The sequence below is a fragment of the Mugil cephalus genome, chromosome 1, assembly GCF_022458985.1.
Source record: "Mugil cephalus isolate CIBA_MC_2020 chromosome 1, CIBA_Mcephalus_1.1, whole genome shotgun sequence".
NCBI lineage: Eukaryota > Metazoa > Chordata > Actinopteri > Mugiliformes > Mugilidae > Mugil > Mugil cephalus.
The window spans coordinates 51,836,632-51,855,136 of NC_061770.1; the positions used below are offsets into that span (position 1 = coordinate 51,836,632).

An 18,505-nucleotide genomic window follows, 5' to 3' on the forward strand; every position below is an offset into this window, starting at 1 on the left:
AACATGCAAAACCCATGACACGTGTCAGGTTCTGCTAGGGTGACCATTAGCCAGTGAATCAGAACACACGTGAATATCTCTCACTGTATAGCTGTGAAAACAAATATGTTGAACCATATCACTGTAGAAAATTGTTTATTAGAGTTAACTATGCCGAATGATCAGTGGATTTAATATAAACTCACTTGCCACTTGGTACAGAGTGAAACATTCTAATAACAACAATCTGCTCTTTGTGAAAGTTCTGGTATTAATCATTGGTTTCCAATATGTGAAAGAACAGTTGTACTGTGCATTCATTGTGGAGACTGTGGTTTGTGTTGTATCAACGCCCGTTCCTGTTAATTTGGCAAACAGTCAGTGGGCTAGGCTAAATAACAGTACACTTGCAATTTAATTCAATTTAACAGTCACCTTTCTCACACTTTTTAACATCAACTGAGTTTTAGCAAGTGTGTGTATTTACAGTATTTTCTACACAGGGAAACAATTAAAGATGTAAAAACAGTTAGACAATTCAAGGGGCATCCTGCAAGTTGTGTCACATGAAAAATGCAGTTCACTTGCTTGTGAATTTTAAAATCTTTAATTTTATGTACCACTCTTTGCCCTCCTAAATGCCCCTCAGGGATAAATAAAGTTTATTATGATTCTCTTTGTCAAGTTCTGACTTCCAGTGTCACTGTCGCTAAGTTAGACCAACAATAGTGGCTGTGGATTCCCAAAGAAAAAAAAAAAAACGATGAAAAAAGACATTAGAACTCCTGTGATTCTTCAAGAATGTATAGTCAATAAGAAATAAAGATGAAACGTGCATAACTTGTAATTTTTCCACTGTCAGCCAATGTAAAGCACGACTGCTAACTTTAACGATCACATCTGTGAACCTTGGACTTTACCATTTCCAGTTTTACACATGACCCCACCCTGCTACTGCTTAATAACCTAACAACAGTAACATAGGAAGCTTGCATTAAACACAGATAATTGGTGGACCAGACATCCTCTTTTGCCCGGACATGAGACCTAAAACAATTAAACAATTTCAAAATTGTCCCGGATTTTGTTCTACTAGAGCCTAAAACATGTTTATGCATTGCGTTTATCTGTGTCCCCCTGCTCCTGAAGGGTCCACTTTTTCTCAGACTCAAATCTGGTCTGACCTGACTAGTTAACAAGGAATGTCTCAGTGCACCCTGCAGTCACATACAAGCATCAACAATTATTTATTGCCAGGGTTGCCTGGATATTGTGCATTTAAAAAAATATATACTAATATAAATCTGTATTTATTTTTTGTGTGAGGAATATTCAAGTCATGATTTAATTATGTATTCAAGCACTAAAAAAACAAACAAGTGAGTTCTTAACTGATTAATCAGATTTAAAACACAATATCTGTGTTTTTTCTTGTTTTTCATCATTATTGGAACATTTTCTGCTGACAATGAAAGCATCCGTTTTTACACTTGTAGTTTCACATTTGTAGTATTTCCTACGCGTATAGTGTAAAAATTAGCATGCAAAAAATTATTCTTTAAGGAGTACGCATGTAATCATGTTATTTCCTTGTGATAACAGTAATCTACTAACATCCTGGCTGCTGCCTCACTTCTGCCCCTCTAGCACCTCCATGACTGATTTCAAGATGGCTGCTACGGCTACAGCACCGGGGTCGGGAAGCGTGACTCGGTCAGCTGCGATGTAGCTGGCTCGACCAGCTCTCGCTGTGAGGTTACGGGTCCCCTCTGCCCCAGTGGCCGCTTTCTGGGAAGTCAAAGAAGAGTGGAGAAATACTATTTTTTTTTTTTTTTTTTAGAAAATCAGGATACATTTGTGTGTCACTGCGAGCAGTTAAAAATGTTGTAGGCACGTAACAGTATGTATTTTACTCTACCTGCACAGCAGTCTGTAGTATGGTCATCTGTCCACCATGTGGTGCTGTGGTTAACTTCATCAGCTCATCCACTGCTGGACACAAGGCATCCAACTACAGAGTGAAAGGTACCAACAGACCCGGGAAGATGATTTCATTGCAGAAGATAGTAAAAATACTTGAATTAGTACATTTAAATGAGATAAAATATAAAATATTTCTTTCTCACCATTGTCCTATCTCCGGGGTCGGCGCCACCATATCTGGATTGAAACAGATTGCACTTTTAGGTCTAATATTCACAGTTAACTATCAGCAAGACCGACTGTGATGTTGCCTCAATATGCATGTGTCTGTACCACTGACTATATATAAGTCAATGGACAACACATCCCCACTTCACTGAATTGGCTGAATTCATGCTTTGTTCCCCGGGATATGGGTGGTACCATCTTGCGAGTTTGGAGTAAAGGCTCTTTTAGTGTACTGTGGCACCCAGACGCCTTAACTTACATAGCTTGCATTTATATTTGTGCCTTGTCAGTCTGGCTCTCTCTGTAACAACGCCACCCAAACACTAGACAGAAATACTACTACTTCCTGCTTCATTTCCCACTTCCTCCTTCACTTTCAACAAAATTTCACTCAATACAAGTCCTACAAATGTCTGTACCTCCAAACCTCCTCTGTTAACCTTTTCTTGTTGTGTTCCATCTGTATTGATCGAAAAAAAAATCAATTTGAAATTTCGGAGAAGGAGGGGCAGATGGAAATACTAAAGCAGAAACGCGCTACTACCAAGCAGACCAATCACAGCTCTTGCGAGCTGCCTTTCCGTGCCGCATAGTTACATTTCTGGGAAGGTGCACGTCAGATGCGTTACGGTCTGTGTAGGTGTCTGTGGTGTCGTTGCGCATCTGCGTCAACTTAATGCATAAGTGTAACCGCCTATAAAAGTCTGTGCGGTACGGTCGGAGAGTGCAGACATTGCAAAGCAAAATGATTCTCAAGGTTTGGAATAAAGAGACTCCCCCCTGCTTTGAATCTTGGCTCACAGAGCTCTCAAGCACTTTATACAAAGAGAAAATTCGATTTGAAATGACAGTGAAAGCAAACTGGTTTAAAAGGAGTCGATGTTCACGTTTGTCACCCTCTTCACTGTTATGTTTTGTCTGTTTTCCCTCTGAAAAAGTTTTAAATAAAATATATTTTTAAAAAATGTTTTTTTAAAAAAAAGAAATGTTGGGTGATACTCTGAACTTATTTATTCATCTTTTACAGCTCAGTTTTACTGAGTGGTTTGGCATGGCAGCTGATAGTCATCATGAGGTCACATCTTTAGTGTCAACATAACTAAAAATTAAACTGAAAAATGCACCAGTGTTACATTAACTACCTAAAATGTGAGAAAATATCTTTGAAAAAAAAGATTTGAAGTGTATTTTTAGTGTATTTGTTTCCTGTTCACTAAAGTGGAGTGGGTGCAGCTTCTAACCTCCTACTGCAGCCAGCCACCAGGGGGAGCTGAACTTGCTTTGACTTCACTTTTGGAGTCTACGCACCTTTGGCTTGGTGTGTCAGTAACTTAAGTAGAAAAAGCCTTAATATGTATAATATTTACAATATAAGTAACAGAGATGAGCTTCAAATCACATGCAGGGAGTTTTACCAAGTAATTTTCAAACTAGTCAATGTAAGCAAAAATGATTTTATCATGTAATCAAAAGCTCCAGGACATAAATGGACCTTGTGGAGAGAATTTGTTGTTAACTGTTGGATGATTCAGCTGTGGGATCATGTGATATGATTCAAAGCTGTGCGACGGTTACATGAAGAAAACAGAAAAAAAAACATTCATCAACACCAACAAAGAGAGTGTCAAATAGCCCTGCACCTTCTCATGGCTTGCATCCCAGCATGCATTGCACCAGCCCAGGTTGAAGCATCGCTCTGCCCCTCAGACAAATGGCCAGCCGCAGCGGTGAGAAACAGACTGTACAACTGAAAGGTAAAGAAGATGAGTTTGTGTACTTGATTAGGTAAAGATAGCATTGGCTGTCACTTCACACAGTGAACCCACCGCTCCTGAGGACCCGCCCATTTTCTCCTGCACCAATCCAGCGAGGACCAACAGCAGTTGACCAGGGCAACCAGGTACCATGTGTTCCTGGAGCCACCTCTGAATAGCTAAAGGAGTGTTTATATAAACACATTTAGAATGTACTCCATTGTGCTGCTGCTGACACTACTCACAGTTTCCCACCTCCAGCTGCCTGCGCGTGAGTGTTACCACAGTCTCCATCCCCAGAATCGCGGTCTAAGGAGTTGAGTTCCTCTTGCATTGCCAACAGAGTGGAACAAACTTTCTCTAACACTTTACGCATCACCTCACTCAGGGGGCCTGGAAAAAACAAAATGAGACATTTTTAGGGATTTTTTTCCACATAAAACTGGGCAAAGGACAACGAAGAACAAGTGTATGGGCAAACCCCATCAACTGTTAAACCATGTTCCACTAATGGCCACTAGATGGCAGTATTAAAATCCTTGCAAAAGGGAAATTCTGAAAAAATATGAACAAAGAATAGATTAAATAAAACCTAAATAGACAATTCCCCCCATTTAATATTAGAATATTAAAGGTTATTAAGCTATCCCACTTAATCTTTATCCATACAACCAACTTTTGTCCAATTTTATGATTGAGGCAACATAAGCACACTAACCTTCAGAGTGTGCACCATCCTGTGGTCGTGTGCTCAGGACCGGAGGCTCTGTGATGTAGCTGCGTCCACTCACGCACGCACTGCTGAGGTTCGGCCAGGCGGGGGCAGTAGTCTTGGCGTCTGGTTGATGAAGGAAAGGTTAATATGCATCTGACGGCTAAAGCTAGCTTAACCGAAACCGGTGAACAACATTTTTGTTTTATCACCACGAGTTAATCAAAAAAAAATAAAGTCTTCATAGAGACGCATCTTTTATCTAGGCTAACATTTCCTTACCCGAACACTGAGATGTAGGTCATATACTGAACCAAAAGTTATTCCTAGTAGGTTAGGGCTTAGCCAATAAAAGTGTCCGCAGCAATTTCAAAGACAAACCAATGAGCTTGAACGCTTACCAAACAATCTCAGTATTTCTTGGTCGACCTTCATCAGACTTAGTGAAACTCCCGCCATCTCCAACGAAGTCATGAATGACCCAGTCATCACCCTGGCAACAACTGCTCCGCGGCTTTCTGTAAATAACCATGCAAACTACCAATCACGTTCAAGAGGGACATGTGACATATTTATTGATCCAAATGTGCATATTATTGGAACAACAAGCAACACAATGTAGAAAACAACAACAAAAATGTAGGTTTGAATTTACTCTCTTGTCCGCACTCCGAAGCACAAGGGGATGGCAATGCAACGAAATAAGTAAATAAATATATAAACAACTGTTGACAATGGCAAAAGTGCTAATTTTACACCAGCTGTCACTTTTTTCTTCAGGTCCCACACTTGAAGTTTAACAAATGTAAACCACAAACAGCTCCTGAAAACTTAAGACAAAGCAAGTGGAGCGCCGCCTGCTGACTGGCTGCAATATAGGTCATAAGCTCCACGTCCTCCATGTTAGTGGACAGGACTCGGGCCAAACTAAAAAATAAAATAATTTTTTTTCCAAGGATAGTTTCTTTCATTTCGGATAGGTAATATAGTGCTCATGTTTGTTTTAGTTAGTTATTTAACCCTATAGAACACTATAGAAACAGGATGTGACCACATGACCACACAGTCCCTGTGTCCAAAACCTGTAGGTTTTGTAGGGTTGCACTATGTAGTGAGCTCAATCCCAACAGCTTTCACAAACTACACGTTTCCACATCGTTTGACGTGCAGTTAATGACAGCACTGCTGTCGCATCATTACGTGTGAGACTGCCGCGGCTCCCTGGTTATCCCATTATAATTTACACATTACTAAAACATGATGATTCTGTAAACTATTTTTGCGACAAAACTTTAAAATGTGTCTCACTAACAGCCACTAAACGTGGCACCGTTAGTTATATATATTTAAATTTAGAGCAGAACACAGTTAAACAATTAAAGAAAAACATGAGTGACTCTGGCAGAAGTGTGGGCAGGTCATCGAAACCATGGCTCCGTGTGGCTCCACTCTCGGACCATTGTTCATATTTATGATGTAAACCCACAAACACAAACAGGCAAGTCCATTCACAAAAACACAAACCCACACTCACCCAGGCAGACGACGGCCGATCTAGTAACCACGGCCATCTCCAGGCAGGACAGAGCCCCGAGGTTGTTCACACACACAACCACTGTATCTCCTGTGCAAAACAATAACGTTAAAGGAAGTGCAGCTAAATATATATATGTATATATATATATTATATTATAGAAGACCTGCTTTCAGTGACAGATGCGACTGGCTGTTTGGATTTGTCATGTGATCTATCATGGTCTTCACCACCTCATCGGCAGAGGTCACCTGAGTGACAAGATAAACAAATCACTTAACATTTACAGTGCTGCTTAAAAGCTGAAAGAATTTTTCTATATTTCTGCATTAAAAATGACTCAAAATGTCAGCAATATGAATTCTGAAAGTTGTGGAAGTGGGAAAAGAGAACCGAATCAAAAAAATGAAACTGAATTACTATAATGGCCTACTTGTTTACTCAGGGAAATTAGTCTACATTACAAATCTGTGATGCAGAGGTGCAAAAGTAAGTGCACCTCAAGGATTCTGAATATATTTCAAGAGCAAATTAGATTCCATCTGTTAAGAAGTGTTTTCAATCAGTGTCAAAACTTTTATGTAATACTGTAAATAATACCTTTAAGATGCTGCCGTTTAAACCTGACCCACCTTTGACCTCTTGATTCCGGGTTCACCATGAATTCCTGAAGGATGGGGGGAAAGCACAGGTCAATATATTTAGAAAGTTTAACAACAAAATGCCCCAGGCTACCTGTGTGGTGGTTTTGCAAAAACAAAATGTTGAAATTGACCTTCAGAGTATTTAGGGATGGGTAAGAAGTTGACGTAAAACCCAAACCATGCAACATTATATATAAGGGAGTATGAGTCACATATTTTATGTCATTTGAAAGAAATGTATGTTTAATTTTACTTCATTTCATGTGGAGTTTGCTTCACCTACTTCCATGTTTTCACGTTTGAACTGTGAGAGCACGAAGTCGCCACTAGAGAGTGCTATTGAGTTGTATCGATACACTCGTGGTTTGGCTGAGTAAGTCAGTTCAGGTGAGTTAGCTTCAAGATACAAACTGTCTACAGCCTTTGACCTGTTCTTACTCCCAACAATTCCACTTGCTCTTCTACTTCTCCTCCATCCTCCTATCCTTGTCCCTCACCCAGTCCCAGCTCCATGTCTCCTGGCTGCAGATCAAACGAAGGCAGACAGCCTGGAACACTGCATGGAGCCAGACTCACACCGAGAGTACCTGAAATACGAGAATGGGTGAAAATGGAGTTTTATGAAAACATTTTAGGCGAAAACAAAAAAACAATCAAAAAAAAAACAAGACTCACCGATCCCCTTCAAAACCTCTGTCACCTTGGAAACAATCTTGTCCAACGAGCAGCCTTCCTCTGCCAGGGCACCTGCCAGCTGATATGAAGTGCACCCATTTGTTTAAGGACATTTATTTGAAAAAGCATTATTTAAAAAAACCCTGCCATTAGCCTAAACTGACTCCTATAAGACAAAACACTGACGACGTCCTTTGAAAGTGTTAAAAGAGATAGATATGCAGATATGCTCACTAAAGTGCCTCATTTATATGTCACTATTAATGTGCCGCTCTTATTTGAATTTTTCTTTTGTGTTTTTTAAATTCAGAGCCTCATTTTCCTATTTTGGATCAACAGACTCAGTAAACTGGTGGTGGGACTGAACTCGGACTGCTTGGAAACACTGGCTGAGAGGGTGAGAGTGAAGAACAAAATCTGTGCAATATTGGACAATCCCTCTCACCCTTTGCACGAGGAGTTGTGGCTGATGGGCAGCTCATTCAGCCAGTGAATCATCCCAGCCCCGTGCAGAACTGAATCTGCCATCAGACTGTACAACAACGCACAGCTCTGACCTCACTGAGTATGTACACCATGTAGCCTATTTACATAGTGATTTTATGTACAACTGTTGTCACTTTGTTCTTGTGTAGTGTATTTTTGATGACTGTTGTGTTTGACCTATTCAACGTCTTTCTGCTGCCTGCTCTCTGTGTCTCATTTAATTTCTGGTCACTGGTTTTCTGGACTTGCGCTGCTGTAACAACTGAATTTCCCCTATGGGGATCAGTAAAGTATTATCTTATCCTGTCTTATCCAGAGGCTATATAGGAAATTTCTGTTTGATGAAATAATCCTAAAAAGGGAACACAATGAAGAGTATTTACAGTTCACAAGATAAGATATGAGACATGACATGGAGTTTGCTCACAGCCAGCTTAGTTGCTGAAAGCTCTGAAAAAAAGAAAGAAAATCAAACTTCTATTTCCATGTCAAATCAATCATAACCAATATAAAGTTTGTGTTTGAGCACCTTGTGTATGAAGATGGTGCCACACAGGCCTCTTCTGCCAGCCTTGCTGGGTCGGTCAAAGGCGCAGTCCTCAGCCACAATCACCATGTCAACGGAGACCCCATGGTTACGGGCCTGCTCTGCAGCCAGTCCAAAGTTGAGGCGGTCTCCAGTGTAGTTCTTCACAATGAGAAGAACCCCGGAGGCTCCTGAGGGATGAAGACCATTGTCCTTTTATAATTAATAACCAATTTCAAAAACAAAAAACAAACAAACAACATGAATAAATAAATAAATGAATAAACGAGACTCGTGGATCATTAAAGTCTGTGTAAGTCTATATTACCCGCACTGTGCAAAGACAGGATGGCGGCCAGGATGCTGGCAGGAGGCGGAGATGCAAACACTCCCCCTGCCACAGCTGCTGACAGCATACCAGCACCGATATAACCTGGAGACACGGAGGACACTGTGAGAAATAAGACATATTTAAACATGCTCGGCGTTTTTTTTTTTAAACCATAAAAGTTATTTCACCTCCGTGTGCCGGCTCGTGTCCCGACCCTCCCCCAGACAGCAGGGCCACTTTGCCTCTGAGGCTGTCTAGGTCGGACCGAAGCACAACCCTGTGGCCCTTCAGCACACTCAGGCCCCCGGCGGCCCTGGCGAGGCCGCACAGAGCCTCGTCCACACAGCCGTCCACTGAATTGATCAGCTTCTTATGAGGCTGGGGAAGACCGATAGAAATAAACGTCAAAATCCAGCTTTAGTAAATGGAATTGGTGTAGTTTATGCATTTATTTTTCGTCTGTGCAAATTACATAGCGGTGGCATGAAAGACAATAAACACAAATAAATCCAAGTTTACAGAAGCAGCGTAGTACAGTTTTATTTGGACCAACAACACAGTGTAAAGTTCATTCATCACTTTCCATGGACTCTGATCCTGGTGAAGCACTGTTAGCTCAGCAAGGCTAACCTAATAGTCCTGTCGCCTTAATGTCCTCATAAACTCACACTGAGACAAGCTCTCTACTATTCAGTGCATGTTTTCAATAATGAGCGAAAGGTCATTAATTAATTTGTTCTTTTTATTTATTTATTTTTTTGTTTATTTTTACCTCCATTCTAACTCCTGTTACTTCTGTTCCCTTCCGTGTGCAGGTTGAACCAGCGCCGTTAAGTTAGTGGAATTTACACCGCGTGTTGTGCCAAACTGCCTACAAAGTAAAAGCGTAACCTTACTTTTTATATATTTGCAAACGTGTAATTGCACTGTCCGGGGACGTTGTATGAATCGGAAAACTATGCAGTGATATTATGCTTATTATGTTTTTTTTTTTTTTACTAATAAGCTAAAACAGATGCAGTGCATGCAGATTCCTAGTGTCGTTTTATTTTGAACCGCTGGAAGGAAGTAACTGTTTTCAAATTACAAAAACTAAATATTAATGAGGGGACAGTAACTTCCCACCAGCATCCCACTTTATATTTCCGGTAGACTGACAAAATTGGACCGGAAGCGAATTTGTTGACGTCTATTTACATTTTATGTGTGTGTTGCTGAAGCTGTTTCAGAGTTTAGAATCTTAAATAAGTAAATACTTGTTACGATTTAACGAATTTATCTCACTGCATGTGTTAATTTAATTACACTTTTGACTCTGCATATATACTGTTAAAAATTAAAACTGGACTCATCATAACAGTGATGTGCCTCTCTTGACAAGGCGGGGAAAACTCCGCTCACTCGGGCTGCTCCGATAAGACATCAAGCCAACCCCCTCAGGTTCCTCCTGTGTGACGCACGGAGCTGTCCGCACGACTCAGCTCAGCTCGGAATAGTCCGGAGCAACATGCAGGATGGCGAGTGTGGAGACAGCCGCCGAACACGAACGCATCTTGCGGGAGATCGAGAGCACAGACACCAACTGTATCGGCCCGACCCTGCGGTGAGTGAATGCGTGGCCCGTGGCTAACCCCGTCCCAAGTGGACACGGCTGAGACTCCTGAGAGCTGGATCAAAACTTTAACTGGCATGCATCCATTACCGGACAGCTAGCCGGCTGAGTTTAGCACTCATTAAAGCTGGCTCATTTACACTGCGAACACAGGCGTCTCAACCTTAACAGCGACTCACGCCTTTTGTGAGCTAACATAATGTCACTAAGTCGACATTATCTTTTCACCTTCTTGTTTGTCCACAGGCTCTCCAGCAACTTAGCCTAATGCTAGCTCATCGAGCTAACTAATTGGCATTCTGCTCAGTGGAGTCAGAGCTCACAGTGGGGAGACGGCGTAGTTTCTGACTGTCTCCTTTTTTACATTTATCACCCGCGTTGGTAAAATTGAGCAATTTTTTAATTGTTGCTTCAGATAGTAGCAGCTGACTTGCTAGGGGGTTAGCAGCGGCTAAGTTGAAGCATATTAAGGAGTGTCAAGTGCAGCAGCCCGGACAAACCCTGCCTCTGTGTGTGTACACAATGAATGAGAGGTGTTGTCCCTTTCAAACACTCTTTTTTGAGGCTCATTTTTCAGAGTGATAAAATGGCCCTGCATTGCACACAGAGCGCTGTTTGTTGACGTTTGTTATGCTCATCCCTAAATGCTTAGGCTGTTGGTCAATAACTCAGCGGAAGAGCTCACTGAATTTCTTCCCTTGTCCATGCAGTTATTTTTAATATCATTTTTTTTTTTTTTGCATTTTGTCACGTACCATCAGCGGGGAGGACGTGCTCTTAACCCTTTATAGGGCACTCATTGAAATGAATTAATTAAATTCTAAATTTCAACCCTAGAGTGTTACTATAGGACATCAGAAGACCTTTTTACTTTAGTGAAATCATTCAAATTTTTATTGAGAAGATTGATGAATTTACCATATATTGTTCTGTGCACTTAAGTGGTAAACAAATGTAAACACGTATTTAGACCATTAGAACCGGGCTGATGCAGACACTTAACTTCAACATTATCACATTAGACAATATTAAGCCACTGGTTCATGGTGCTTAATAAAGCAGTTATGCTCAGAGTTCATGTAGAGGTGGACCTCACAGACAGCATTAGACCCTGATTTTACCTGAGAATATTTCCTTGATCTTCACTCGCTGGCTAAATGAAAATCCCATGCTTCGAAACCTCCCTGAGAGGCACAAGGACACAATTTATAAAGTGTGCTGAAGTGACCATATATGGTTCCACGTCCCATAAAGGGTTAATGAAGCTGCATTTGGACCTGAAATGGGTCATGGCCCTGTTTTCTTTCAGCTTTAAGACTAGATTTCCAAAACACGTATGCAGCTCTTGCGTGTCGTGGACATGGCATCGCCTAAAAATAGCTGGACTTGCTGGGCTTTTTTCTTGAAGACAACTCTGTGACTGATGGGAAGTTTAGACTTTTAAGAACTGCATGTTGACAACCACATTGCAACACGGTCTCTTTTTGGTTGGACGTTCCAGTCTCTGGTTGCCCAGGCAACACTGTTGTATGGTTGTGCCCTGAAATGTTTCTGAGTTAAACAAGCAGCATATAAAATTTTTGCTTGTGTATTGACATAGTTTGCTTTTCTTGCTGTCACAGCTTAATTTGTAAAAGAAATATTGTCAGAGCTGCCGCAGCCCCTTCTGGGAATTTGATGGTAGGAGTCAAAATGTTGGACAGCGTTTCCTTGCTGTAAACATTGGGGAAACTCTTTGTTTCCTTCTTATGCCAATCAACTGTATCAGTTGCTCCCACTGATGGGTGCCAAAACATTTAGATCAGTTTAACTGGTCACATGCTAAATTTTTGTTTGTTTGCCAGATCGCTGCTCATTAGTCAGCAAATATCATTTTCTGTTTTATTGGTTTCTATCTTTGAATTGATCATCATAATTAACGCAAAGACAAGTGGGATCGAATGCTACCCTCTCCCAAAAGCGTACTCCAAAGAATAACCGCGGGAGTGGTGACAGAAAGTAGAGCCAGGACAATTTTGAGTTCCACAAACCCTTTTCAATAGCAGTAAAACAACACAGCACTAGAAAATAAATAAAAAAAGATCCCCAACAAGGTGTCGTCTATCACTCTGGAAAAAAGAATATGGATGTAATAGAAGCTGCATCCTTCATCACCTGCTATATTCATCTACAAAACTCTCTCTTTTAGTTGTCCTAAATATAGCTAATGTTGTGGCTGGTGGTTCCAAACATAGACTGTGATATTATCTTTTAAGTGCGTGCGCTGGGCGAAGTGGAAATGCTGAGAGTGAGTCGGACGGAGACACGGATGAAACATCACACAGTGGTGTGGGTGGACTTTCCGTGGTGCTGAACGGGACACACTCCTTGGAGGAGAATGTGGCAGTCAGAGGTGTCACATGATGTTGTCAAGTCATGCAGGCGACTGGGTCTGGACTGGGCTGGTGAACACAAACTCTTGCCTCAGATTTCCTCCCACTGGGTGCAATAATTGGCCGTAATAGCAGCTTATTAAATTGGTCTTCGGGTGATTAGAAAATTCCCAACGGTGAGGGATGTGACGGGAAAGAATGACTTTGAAACACACACCTTTGATAAGCCATTATTAGCCTGGTTCCTCCGCTGCATTTCCCCTCTCCATTCACTTCCCATTTCCTCCGTGGACAACGAAGGCTGGCCCCCAAGTGTAACTTATATAGAGAACGCACAAAAAAGGCCCTCTATCTTTTTGCAACAATCTTAACATTTGTCCCCAAAATGTTTCACCCCAGTTTATGCCCTGGGTCTATAGTTTCTGCCTGTTAAAGTACAACCCCCTGGTGTGTACTTACAGTGAGGAAACTTGGCTCTTGCCACCAGTTGCATTGTCTTAAAAGATTAAAGATTTCAGGTGGACAATACCCACAGATTTTGCTAATACGGAACTCTAAAAGCACAACATGCTACGTCAGCTTGTAGACAAAAAAAAAATAAAATGCGTTTCATGGGTTTTTACCGACCTAAACTAAGCCACCTGAGCCACAAGTTCAACAAGTCCAGTGGCCTTTGTTTCAGATGTACCTGGACTGGATGAATGAGAATCTTTTCAGACATTAGACGCTGTTGGAGTGAAATAATTCTGCTGCCCAGCTTCCCTCAGTGCATTTTCTTAAGACCAAGACTCTCCCAACAGCTAGGAAAAAAAACAGGTGTGAGAGTTTCCCTGCAGCAGCAGTGTGCAGGTCGAGGCTAGCCACAGAATTCCTCCCTGACGGGCGGAATAAGTCGGTATGGATGAAGCGAGTTTCTCAGAGCTTACAAACATTCACCTAAATGCTACAAGTTCCCTAATGTCATCATGTGTTCCTCTGTGTAGAACTGAATATCGTTGTGTACTTGTGGATGAGAACGTGTTAATCTCATGCAAATCATCCAGACTTAAAGACTGACTTAAGGCAGTGCTGAATTTCCATTTGTGTTTTTGTAGTTATTACAGGGATTAGACGTATTGCAAAAAGGAGATTTTTTGTGTTTCTTACAATGTAGTCAGTTTTTCTTTTTTGGACCTTCAAAGTTCTCTGAAGGTAAAACACGCTCTAAATCTGAAGCTAATTCTGAAACATTTCTGCTTGGTGAAATGTTTACAGCTAGGAAACTTGCTCAACAGCTCAGTTACTATCATCAATATCAACAACATCTACTGGCATCATTCAGTGTACTTTGCCTCTCTGGTGAGAGGATGCGGGAAAGGGCTTATATTTAAAAAACAATTTTTTAATCAAAAATCCATTTGATTCATTGATTTTTGTTTTTCGATGGATAGATACTTTATTCATCTCATGAGAAATTCTCTTTGCTTCTGTGTGTGCATTCATCACACTCCCTGCTTTACAGTAACCTGTAACATATTGGCAGATTTTGTCATCTACGTGTATATATTTGTTGGTTTAAAAGCATTTTATAGAAAAAAGTATCAACCCACTAACAACTTAATTGAGTTGTGGAGGGTTTGTGTCTTGCTGTCTCTGTTTTCATTGGTCTCTTTCTGCTTCTCCGTGAGGGAGTCCACTCAATAGCAATTACCTAGACATAAACGCAGACTGGACAGAGACGCTGATGACCACTGAAAAGCTGTGATTATAAAAGCAAATGTGGTGTGAGAGCGACGCTGTCGGCAAGCTGGGAAGACGTAGTGATGTATGAAGTCATGACAGAGCAGTTCAAGCGTCGCTGTTGTCTGGTTGTCGAATGGCAGAGAAGTTCACAAACAAAGGCCCTAAAGTTCTTTTCAAAATTTCTCATTCTAAACTAAAAGATTATGTTTTAAATGAATGTATCAACTATTTTCTGAGTAAGCTTATTGGAACAATACATATACATGAAGGATTCCTTATAAATGCTATTCAAATATAACAATAACAAACTTAAACATGTCTATTTTCAGAATAGGTATCAGAAAAACTTGTTATTACAGAGGGGCAATTACAAATAAAGTTTAAAAAAACTTTAAAGTTTAATGAAATTATGCCGGTCAGGTTAATTGAGTGTAATTAATTGAGATGTTTATATAGTATGCTGCCATTAATTAGTATGTTTGTTTTAACAACCCAGTTAGCATCTGCTCACAGGTTTCTGTTGGCGCGTTTCAGTTGTACAACTACTTTGTTGTCTACATTCATTGTGTTGTGTTGAGGTATTTTCAAATCTCGCTATTTAAGTAGTCGATATAATCGATGATGTCAGCGACGCGTCAGCCATAATAAGGATATATTCATGCTGCTATGTGGTAGTACTTTACTCTTGACAATGAAGTCAGTCAGATAGTAATTGGTAAAATATGTGGATGTTTGGCAAGGTGGTAGTAGTAATAGATTATCGTCGATATATCGATGTTAGCGACGCTCACCAAATTAACTCAGTCCTAGTGTATAACTTACTAGCTTTATTTTATTGGACTAAGCAGGCAAGAAAAGCCTTCTGGAATCTTCAGGGGAAGACATTTAGGACATTTAAGATCAGATCTGGACTCAGATCGGCTGATTCTCAATATTAAAAGATTAGTTTCATGTTATAGAGCAAAAACACTTGATCGGTACCTCCATAAAACACACTAAGGGTGTCGTCTTGTTGTCGTCTTACTGACTGTGTGTTGTGCTTTAGCTGAGTACTGTTAAGAATGCCAGGATTTAATCAGATCAATCTGAATCTAGTCTATTGTTGCTTCACGTTTGTTATCTGTTTATCCGTGGTTAAACTTGTTCTGGGTTGTGTCAGCTCCAGTTGCGCTGTAGAAAGCGTGGAGAGGAATGGTCAGTAACTTTAAAACGCTGCTTCTCTGTGGATCCACCCTGTGTTTAACGGCATGCAGCTTGTGCGTTCCCTTAGATTTTACTATTAATGACAGGGAACATGTACGGATGTGCTCATTATGTGGTTTCCTACTGTACGTCCATGGAAAATGCTTATTCCTGATTGTTTGGTAGATGTTCCTATATGGTTAAACCACAACTCCAAATTAGTTCACAGGGTATCTATTAAACTGTAGTAATAGTATTGATGCTTAAAAAAGCTAACTGAGCTACTGAGAGTATGCTAACATAAGTTGTGTTTGCTTGCCTTTAGAGAACTAACACTTTGGTCCAAACTGAAATATCTTGACCAGTATAACCCGAGACTTGCATCCAGCGCTAGTACTAGATAAATAGTTGGAATAGTTGACCATATTCTTACAAATGCATGAAATTTCCAACTAACTTTAACTGGTATCAGATGGTGCGTCAGATGAGTTTCAATGTGTTGCATTGCAATGTGCCCTGAATCGCAATTAAGACCTCTGATACTCAACAGGGTGCTCCTGCATGAGTGGAGGATTGCCTCATTCATTCTGAAGCTTCATTCCAATAAAAACAAGTAAAGTGTACTTATTACATATTACATACTTTAACTTGCTTACTGGTTAAATAGTAATGCACGACATGTTTTCATTTACCCTTTTTACTACATGTGGCCAGATTCGGTAGAAGTTTTGTTTTCCTTTGATCAGGGAGTTGCTTGCTCCTTATTTTCATGGTAGACATCTTTCCAAAGGAGCAACCTGTGTGTTGGTGCTGAAATTCAAGTGTTGTGTTGACATTGCTTTGGAAAACTTAGAGGCCACTGGTGTTAATTCTAGGGATGGAGGAGGATTTATGTGGCGATTGGTGACCTTTGAGCATTTCTCAGGTGATGCTGGGGATGGGTTCAACATGTCTTTGTCAGTGTCATTATCCAGTAAAAAGTAAATTCCCCCAAAATATACATTCACTTGCCAATTCATTAGATACACAAACAATATGGCACTAAATGTTGTCTTCATGAAGGTTATGGTATTCAGCATTGGTTTAAAGTAACTGAAGAGAGTTGTGTTTTCATTGTGGAGGCTGGGGTTTGTGGTACTGTGTTGTACTGACATGTGTTCCTATATTTTTTTCAGTGAGGTTGGCTAAATAATTGAAACACTTTCAGTCCGGTTTAAGAGAATCACCACTACATCATTCATAACGATTGTCCAGTTGGACTACCACCTTTGTGACGCTGTTTCATCACAACCTGAACATTGGAACAGCCGTGAAGACAAGATTTAGTGCTGTTACATTAGAATGCATTCACTAGTGTACCTAATGTTTGTACTGTGACATTGTAAAGCAATATTTTTATAACATCTCACATGTTATAAATTTAAATTTCAGCTGGGAAAATTCTCCATGAGAAGGGTTGAACTATGAGAGAAGAGAGGAAGTAACTTACCACACGCTTGTTAGCGAAGTCACACACCCAATGCTGAGTCATGAGTTTGGACGTGGAAAGACACATACACACACACACACACACACACACACACACACACACACACACACACACACACCCATCCATCCATCCATTCATCCACACTGAGTGCATGTCTTAAGTGGGTTCAGATCCTCTTTAGCCAGCTGTCAAGCAGTCAGTGACTCCTCCCCAAAGGTTCTCCGGTGGATAACACACACTCTTGCAGCTGTTTACAGTGACGTCATGGCTGAGAGCAGCCTTCTTCACACTCTTCACGTCAGTAGTCCAGAAATCATGTTTGACGAAACGCCAATTGGATTGTTTTGTCTGTCAACCTAATGTGGAAATCTTAATACACTAACATGCCATTTGTATTTCATTATAGAGGAAAACTTTAAAAAAACTTTTGAAAAGTGAGAACAGTGGATTATGTGATGTATGATTCTCAACGAAGGCCTGAATCACACTCAACTATATGTACTTTTAAATTATGTGAATTATGAGTCTGGATGTGATTCCCGATCTCAAGTGTGTCAGTCATATGCTTTGTACTAAAATAAAATGAAATTCCAGTCTGTATGAATGAATGACATCGCGGGGAAAATAGATGATTTCTCCGGGACTGGCTTGCCTCCTAACACCTCTTCCCACAAACACAAACTCCTTTATTCGTTCATGTTCCCCCTCTCTTTTGTGCTCTCCAACTATTTCCCTCTTCTCTCTGCTCAGCTTTGTAGCGCTGAAATGTAATTTAGCTTTTCCTGTAGTCCCTGAGGAGGCAAACGTTTCTTGAGAATATTTCATCCAAGCAGATTCTTCAGTTCTAAATAACTAGTACGGGCCTATTAGTTTTTTATTAGGAACATCTGTGGGGTTTGTCCACCTTGACCTCACGTGACTATGGTCTGGTAACGACCAGATACTCACCTGCAACCTTATCTACTAACCTTCTGTTTTTATAAAATGAACCATCCATTAATACAAACCTGAAGTTGTAAACGAATCTGAATCAAATTTTGAGCTGGAAAAATGTAAATGGTGGCAGCACCTCAAGTTATTGGCCAACTTACTGGCCAATAACTTGAGGTGTAGAAAAATAACTGCTTTATAATAAAATTGACAAAATCAACTGGAGAGCAGTCAGGTGTCTTTCGACCACTTGATTGATCCTCTGCTGTTCACTTTGGTGTTTTTGCGCAGAATAAAGGCCGTGACGCACTAAGGCAGCCGGCACTCAGCTGTTGTCTGGTGTTGGGCCATTGTGAACATCTTGAACCCAATTTTGATTGTGCCAGACACTAGTCAAGCCACTGTC

The 18,505-nt window shown here is 40.6% G+C and overlaps 2 protein-coding genes across 6 annotated transcripts in view; one reads left to right on the forward strand and one right to left on the reverse strand.

Moving 5' to 3' along the window:
- Nucleotides 1–118: 118 nt before the first annotated feature.
- tkfc (triokinase/FMN cyclase) lies at nt 119–9,841 on the reverse strand. Its single transcript, XM_047592272.1, has 17 exons — nt 9,565–9,841; nt 8,981–9,170; nt 8,790–8,894; nt 8,465–8,652; nt 7,450–7,528; nt 7,272–7,361; nt 6,763–6,797; nt 6,297–6,381; nt 6,131–6,220; nt 4,998–5,114; nt 4,603–4,722; nt 4,140–4,277; nt 3,957–4,063; nt 3,771–3,877; nt 2,106–2,139; nt 1,898–1,990; nt 119–1,767 (listed from the first exon to the last, which is right to left on the reverse strand). Exons 1-17 carry the CDS (start codon nt 9,568–9,570, stop codon nt 1,609–1,611), a joined length of 1,743 nt encoding a protein of 580 aa, XP_047448228.1. The 5' UTR covers nt 9,571–9,841; the 3' UTR covers nt 119–1,608.
- Nucleotides 9,842–10,090: 249 nt separating this feature from the next.
- Nucleotides 10,091–18,505, forward strand: part of exoc6b (exocyst complex component 6B) — a 107,768-nt gene continuing 99,353 nt past the window's right edge. For all 5 annotated transcript variants that reach the window (XM_047592200.1, XM_047592209.1, XM_047592218.1 and 2 more), the window contains exon 1: nt 10,091–10,395. In XM_047592200.1, the coding sequence (XP_047448156.1) occupies nt 10,307–10,395 (89 nt within the window). In that variant the 5' untranslated portion in view covers nt 10,091–10,306. The remainder of the gene's footprint in view (nt 10,396–18,505) is intronic.

Coding starts and splice junctions, on each gene's coding strand:
- tkfc (XM_047592272.1), bottom strand. Junction 6,382..6,762: donor CCGGAATCAAGAGGTCAAAG/GTGGGTCAGGTT, acceptor CTTGTCACTCAG/GTGACCTCTGCCGATGAGGT. Junction 5,115..6,130: donor ATCGGCCGTCGTCTGCCTGG/GTGAGTGTGGGT, acceptor GGTTATTTACAG/AAAGCCGCGGAGCAGTTGTT.